Below are 8,083 nucleotides of genomic sequence, written 5' to 3' on the forward strand. Positions count from 1 at the left end.
ATCTTAAGAGATGAAGAGATTAGTTTGGAATTCGAGAATCGAAGGCAGTAACAATACACACCTTTGCTTCTGGGTGGCTTTTAGTTGGACGTTAGAAAACGAAGCATAGCAGCCGTAAGGCGGGTAAGTGTAGAAATGCAGAAGAAAAATAGAAAATTGATCCGGCTCAATCTGAAACATTGGGAAACAAATGTGTGTTAAGTGGTTGGAAGTAGGGCTGAGCAAAACCGAACCGGAACTGAAGAACCGAACCGAACCGTGAAAATTCGGTCCGGTTCGGTTCCATTTTTTCCAGAATTTCGGTCCATTTGGTTCTTCGGTCCGGTCCGAATTAAAGTTCGGTCCGGTTATTTCAGAACAATTTTGGTCCAGAACCGAAATAACCGAATTTTTATAATAATATATTAAATAAAATATATGTAATATGTTTATTTGTTGGATTAGACTCCCTGCTTCCTTCGTATACGCACTCCGCAGCCAACATAAACCCTAGTCCCAACTCCAAACACAGAATCAAGCGTCGCTATTTCCAGATTTGCAATCCAATCCAAGAATCAAATCCAATCCAAGGTTCACTTCAAGAATCGGAGATTCAAGTTTCAGAATCGGAGATTCATCATTCAAGTTTAAGGAATCAAATCCAAGGTTCGTTGATAAATTTCATCTCAATCTCAACTTGTTACGCGCGCACTAGATTGCTAGGTTATCTTATGCTTTTAATATTTTTCTTAATTGAGCTAGGTTTTCTGTGAATTGCGATTTTGTGATCAATAACTAGGTTTTAGTTTCCTTATTATCTTATCCAGATGTTGTAAATTGATAGATTTAGGTTTGTTGTGAATTAATGCGGCCCGTAGTCCTGTATTTAATTTAATAACTCTAGCTTCTTTATAAAATAGTAGGCAGTAGCTTAGTAGCTGTAGTAGGCAGCTTAATTGATGCAGCTTCATGACTGGTTTCAATTCTTTTTCAGTTGTAATTTTGAGCAATGGCACAACGAGACTCACAAGACAGAGACATCGGTATGGGGGATTCTAATGATGCTCAAACTCAAACTCAAGCAAGCTCAAAGAAAAAAAGAAAGACCATGGAAGAGAGGTCGGAAGTATGGGATCATTTCACCAAATTCACGGATGCGAAAGGGTGTTTAAGAGCTAGGTGCAACCATTCTGAAAATCCTAGTACAAATGGCACTAGTGCACTTTCAAAGCATCTTAAATCTTGTAAGAAACTCCCTCTTAGTGGTGAATCGAAACAAACACAATTGTCTTTGCATTCGGTAGGAGGAAACGAGTGCATTCTTAAAAAGTGGCATTTTGATCAAAAAACATCGAGACATAAGTTAGCCGCCATGATCATTATAGATGAACTTCCATTTAGATTTGTTGAGGGTGAGGGGTTTAAGGACTTTATGAACACCACTCAACCTCTTTTTAAGATGCCATCTCGTTTATAGTTGCACGAGATTGTTACCAAATCTATTTGGATAAAAAGAAAAAGTTGACCACATATTTTAAGTTGTCGGGTCAAAGAGTTTGTATTACCACAGATACTTGGACTTCAATTCAAAAGATTAATTATATGTGCATCACGGCTCACTGCATTGATCAAAATTGGATGTTGCACAAGAAAATAATTAACTTTTGGCCAATAGAGAGTCATAAAGGTGAGCTTTTAGTTAGGGATCTTGATATGTATTTTGACAGAATGGGGTTCGGTTCGGTTCTGGACCTAGTTGGAAGAAGTCTAGTGCGGTCATCTGGGCTTATCCTCGATGGACTAGCGGATAGCCAATTGGAGCACGGTGGACTGAATTAGTTTTATTTGTACAAACTTAATGGTAGGCCTGTAAATGGATCGGATATCCGGTCCGATCCGATCCGATCCGTGGTTAAATAAATGGATATGGATCCTTATTAAAAAAAAATCCGATCTGCTAATAATCCGGTTCGATAATAATCCACTTAACACCTCCTCAATCACATGATCTTTATTTAGGACATATTTATTGATTTTAATCCTTATTAATATAGTAGATAATAATTTGCTTCTCCAAAAGTATTAAACAACTTATTTATTATTTTTATATTTACTTGATACATTATATGTTGAAGGTTTTATATGAACAACCAACAAAGTTTTTCAGTTGTATTTTTATTAATAACATAAAACTGTAGACTTTACTTTACTTATTTATTAGTTTTTTTTGTGCTTGTTACGTTAAAATTCATTAATTAATATAGCTAGAGAATATCACTTTTTTCAGTGGAGGTTAAAACATTGTCCACGGTGGAAAAATATATTTCATAATTTTTAGTAGATCGGACCTCCGATTCCGATTATCCACGATCCGAATGGACCGGATATGGATTGACTTGTAAATATCTGAATCCTGATCTGATCTGATCTGAATCCGAAAAAATTAAATGGATTACGATATGGATTTAGTTAGATCCGATCCAAATTCGATCCATTTACAGGCCTACTTAATGGGCAAATAGTTGTATTGCAAGTCTCACACAAATCAAGAATCGGACCAAATCGGTTGAGTCACCTATTTAGGATTAATTGAAAATCGGGGATTAATCCGATTGAAAATTGGATGTATTTTAATATTAAAATATTATTTAATATTAGTTATTTATTAACAAATATATATTTATTATATCACAAGTTCTTTAATTGGATCATAAATAAAGTAGTATAATATTTTAATTTTAATAAATTATCCTATATACTTCGATTGAGTAAAACTTATAAAGATTAATCGGATTTCAAAAATCGAATCGGTCGGTCACATTGTTGGGATTAATCGGGGATTTTTAGAACACAAAATTTGTATGGTTAGTTTTTGTATTTTAAATATATATAGCAAATTTTTAATTAAAAAAAAGCTATTCTAAGAAACTTTTTGAATATGAAATTTTTGATTTCACATAATTATTTCATTCAGTTAATTATCAAATATTAATTTTAAATAATTTATATAATCAAAAATTTAATCCAGAACTCAAATGTTTTCCCAAATCTCTTGCTTCTAAAATTTTTGTCTATATATTAAACTTCAGAATGAACTTCTAATTTTTGTTAAGCCCGATCCAGCATTCTACCTACAGTTAAAACAAAGAACAAATTTTAAAGGGATGTATTTAATTGATATTTTAAAAAAAAATTCATTCATTATATCCGAGAATATTCAATTGGTATTGTTTAATTGATAATTCAAAGAACAAAAAATTTAAACAACAAAAAATGTATATAAAATAAAACTTAATAACTACAAAACCATAATCTATACTATAATATAATAAGCCAACATAGGTTTAATTTGTAGTCGTACAAAATTTTGGTTTGGTCATCTAAATACAAGTCGGTCACATGTAGACTTCTCTTACTCTTACAATATTAAAGAGTTTTATACCGTTCAAATTACAAACACTTGTGATGTAATACAAGATTAAAAAAACTCTACCATTATTCTTTTAAATATAATTTATATATTATTTATATACTATATTATAATTATAATAAACCGATATTGATATAATTCGCAGTCGTCCAAAAAATGTAATTAGTTGGTAAATATAATCTGGTTAAAATCTAATTCATTAATACTAAAATACTAATAAGATGATGTTAAAATTTAAATTATAATTAATAAATTACGAATTCTACACCCGCCCGTGCTTCGCACGGGTTAAAGGCTAGTATATATTAAAGATGCAAATCTTGTTTGTAGTTCACACCCATAATTTGCTTGTCCAAAAATTGATATAACAGATGACTGAAATGAAAATTAATATCAAAGCATTATAAAAATAAAAACAATGGAATTCATAAGTATTAAAAAAATTGTTTCACCATAGTCTAGGTAAACATGATAAATCAATGGAACTCCGCAGCCTCTGCAGCAAACACATGAGAATTTTTGGAAACATACGCACTCAAAACAACCTTGCCCATGGTGACCATCCTGAATGCTTCCCCGCCAATTAACTGGCCATTCACCCTGCTCAGTGCAGCGTTAAAAAAGCTTTGAGTTGTTTGTGCCAAAGGAGAGAATACGTATGTACCTGAAAAATTATCCACGGAAAGATACTCCTTATATTCTTTGTGTGGAGTTTGAGACAATACGTTCGCAAAAACCGCCAGTGAAACGACGCCGAATCCAGCAGTAACAGTGATACATACTTGATTTGATTTGGCAAAGTTAGCTACCCAATTGATTATATCAACTCCAGCCGGCACTTCGAGAGTAACAGGCTTGATAGCCATATTTTCTCGTTTGGGCTCTTGTTTGGGTCTATTTTTGGACCCACGAGGACGTCCACGAGGCTTGGATGGACCTTTCTTGGACGAGCCTTGAGACAAGTCTCGGAGAAGAGAGGAAGAATTTCCAGAGGTATTCATGGGAGAGGGTCTAGTTATAGGGAAGAAAGGTGGGTGGAGAAAGAGGTGTGCTAAAAGTGCTCGCAAAAAAGTCCTTTTATAATTGATGAGTACATAAAATGGTGGTATCCTGATGAATAGAGAGATATTACAATTCAATAAAAATTAAATAAGATTCTTTGGATATGAGTGTGATCTTATTTATTTCTCTTTTCTTTATTACGAAAATCTGTATCCTTGAATATATCAGTATTTAATAGATGGGTCCAGGTCCACAACATATGTATGCTGTGGAGCTGTTAAAAAACATACAGGTTTCTGGCCGTTGGATGCATATCCAGCGGCCAGGATTAAAACAAAGTTTTAATATGTCCAGCGCTAAAAAAGCTGTATGTGGGAAAAATTAGTTTTTCCCGTCCAGCGCTAAAAAACCCCTGGACATATTAAGATTTTGTTTTAATCCTGGCCGTAGGATATGCATCCAACGGCCAGGAAGCTGTATGTTTTTTAACAGCTCCACATCATATATATGTTGTGGACCTGGACCCTTGATAGATTTGGAATGTGAGAATTGATTGATGATGTTTTGTGTAAGTTAAAAAATTTAGGGTGTATTTGATTTAGATGGTAAAAGAATTTTTTTTTGAGGATATTTAATTGGAATTATTTGAAATTTATTATAATCTCATATTATTCAATTAGGATTTTAAATATGTTATAAAATCTGGTGGTATTCCTGAATTTTAAATTATGCTTAAAAATCCGATTATATTCAATTGAGATTGTTTATAATCTATTAAAATCGGATGGTATTTAAATGTTGATGGATATTGGATTTTGTGTGATTTCTTAGTGTATGTTAAGTTTTCTGAAATACTACCAAAATTCATGAGATTTTGAAGCATTCGATTGGGATTTTAATGGAATGTTTTTACTTTATGGATCGAATTTGATTTTCATTTTGTGTGGATTCTTGATAAAATGTCGCGGAGTTGATATAGTTTTTTTATGATTGAAGCACAATTCGAAATCTCAATGATTTTGATGAGGTTCCAAAAAACTTAAAATAGCCCGAACAATCCCACAAAATTCATCATTTTATCAAGTCCAAAAAAATCCATCACGATTTGAATATCATCATATTTTAATGGATTTTAAACAATCCTAACTGAATATTACCATATTTTGTATTATAATTTAAAATCTCAATTGAATATTCAAGATTCTGATATATTTTTTAAAATCTGAATCGAATACCTTCGCAATTCATAAATAAAAATAAAAAATACTTTAAAATCTCACTTAAATAGACCTTTAGTATCGAAGATTCTCTTTTTCTCAAGTATCGGTATATTTGTTATGATAGTTAAAAAAGTGAGGATTTTCTCCACAGTTGAAAATCAAGATGGGGCCTATTTTGTAGGTAAGCCCCGGCATATCATTGGGTTTTTTCGTAACCGCCTAACCTTCTGAAAATTTTTACAAAAATATTGTTGTCAACTTTCAATATTTTTAAAAAGACATTTTCTTTTATAAATAATTTATAAAAATGCAACTTGCAACTTCCGCAACCTCATTTGCACACACATTTTGCAACCGTTGCAAATAGTTGCAAATGAGAAATTCATTTGAAATTTATGCAACAGATACGACTTGCAACTTCTGTAACCTCGTTTGTAACACCATTTTGCAACAGTTGCGAATGAGAAATTTCATTGCAATTTATGCAACCTCATTTGTAACTGTTGTTGTAAAAGTTGGAAGCCGTATTTTTATAAATAATTGGTAAAAAGTTATAATTTATAAAAATTCAACTTGACAATTTTTTTATAAATAATTTATAGAAAGTTGATATTTTTATGAATATTCCCATTCCGTTTAGCATTCTACAGTCTACACCATCCGGTTCACATGGTGAATCGTCATTTTCAAAAACAAACGAAAAGCATATCAACACAATTTATTAACATTTTATTTATTTTAAATCATCTATTTGGTCTTAAAGCTTTTACGGGGATATTATATTATAATGATTTGGAGTTTATGCAATTATTTGTATTTTACTTTAGTTGTCTTAAAAATTATTTGTTTATTTTAGTTTAGATTGATGGGTTTATTTAATTATTTTTAAAATGTTAGATTCAGAATTAAGAAGTATTATGTGATGATTTGGGTTTCTTTTCAAGTAAAATATATTATAATTAAAAAGACTTATTATTTATATATTTTTAAAAAAAATAAAGAGGAGAGTAATTCAAAAATGACAAAAAATATGTGACTAAATCAAAATTTTACTCCCTCCGTCCCACAATACATGTCTCTTTTGAAAAAAATTCGCATATTAAGTACTCTCTCTGTTTTGTTTTACAGGTCATTTTAGAAAATGTTGTTTGTTCATAAATATAGATCGTTCTCATTTTTTAAGAATAATTAGGTTGTCTAATGATTTTTTTTACCCTTATTTAATATTATGAGTCAAGAGAAGAATGAGGGAGGAGAGATATTAAATGGGGGCAGAGATGGAAAAGAAAGGGATAATTAAAGCTTTTTTATGTAATAATGAACTTTTTTAATCTGTGTGAAAAAATCTTAAACAACCTATAAAACAAAACAGAGGCAGTAGTCATTAATTAGATATTATTTTCTCACTTGTACCCCTTACAAATGCATGAATGTAGACTTTTATTCAACCCTCATTAGTTGTTATAATACAACTTTCAAGAAGGGTAATTTTGGAATATTGCCCATATTAATGCATTGGAAACTAAAAGTGTACAAATATTATGAGATAAAAATTTCTTCCAAAAGAGACATGTGTGAGACGGGGGGAATAGTATTATATGCATGTTTGGCAGATACTCCCTCTGCTTGTGATTAGTTGAAGTTTAAGGTTAATGCACAGTTATTAAGAAATCAAGTTCTTGCTCCTCATATGCATTTATGATTATACTTAATTTCATTTTTCTCCTTGGTTGAATGGTGTAAAATGAAGAAAGAAAAAAAACCAAAGATGGTACTCCCTCCGTCCCATTTTAACTGCTTTTGATTTTTTTACACGTATTTTAAGATGTTAAAAAATCATATCTAAACATAGTTATTCTTTATAAAATTTATATCAAATTAAAGTTTGGAATCTAAACTTTTATTTGATATAAGAATTGAACTTTTTTATTGAGTGTAGCTATTGTTTTTTTACGCCTCAATATACGTGTTAAAAAGTAAAACATCAGTTAAAATGGGACAGAGGGAGTATTTTAAGTCAACACAATCATTTATATCACTTTATAACGTGAGAACGTCAATTATATGATCACAATATTCAAATTCTAAAATGACAACTACTCCTTCTATTTTGAAATATAAGTCGTTTGACTTTTTTGCACTTATTTATAAGTCCTTTGACCGCATGTTAAAAATCATTATTTTTGAAATTTTATTTTTTTGAATAAAAATATATGATTGATATTATTATTCCAAAAACGAAAATTTCAAAAATAATGATTTTAAGCATGCGGTCAAAAGACTTAAAATTACGTGCAAAAAAGTCAAACGACCTATATTTCAAAACAGAGGGAATATATATTTTTGATTTATTTTTTTTTACTGAAACAGTTTTTGATTTAGTTTTGTTACCTACAAATTACAATGTCAAAGTGTACACGTATTACTCTAGTTGTTTGGAAAATTAATTATT

The 8,083-nt window shown here is 30.8% G+C and overlaps 2 protein-coding genes across 2 annotated transcripts; one reads left to right on the forward strand and one right to left on the reverse strand.

The window, feature by feature from the left end:
* The first annotated feature begins 988 nt into the window (after positions 1-988).
* LOC108207570 (zinc finger BED domain-containing protein RICESLEEPER 4-like) lies at positions 989-1,456 on the forward strand. The gene has a single exon (XM_017378006.1). It carries the CDS (start codon positions 989-991, stop codon positions 1,454-1,456), a length of 468 nt encoding a protein of 155 aa, XP_017233495.1.
* Positions 1,457-3,885: 2,429 nt separating this feature from the next.
* Positions 3,886-4,410, reverse strand: LOC108207571 (AT-hook motif nuclear-localized protein 17). Its single transcript, XM_017378007.1, has one exon. The coding sequence runs from the start codon at positions 4,408-4,410 to the stop codon at positions 3,886-3,888; it is 525 nt and encodes a 174-aa protein (XP_017233496.1).
* Between the last annotated feature and the right edge of the window lie 3,673 nt (positions 4,411-8,083).

This window comes from Daucus carota, chromosome 2, assembly GCF_001625215.2.
Source record: "Daucus carota subsp. sativus chromosome 2, DH1 v3.0, whole genome shotgun sequence".
Classification (NCBI taxonomy): Eukaryota; Viridiplantae; Streptophyta; class Magnoliopsida; order Apiales; family Apiaceae; genus Daucus; species Daucus carota.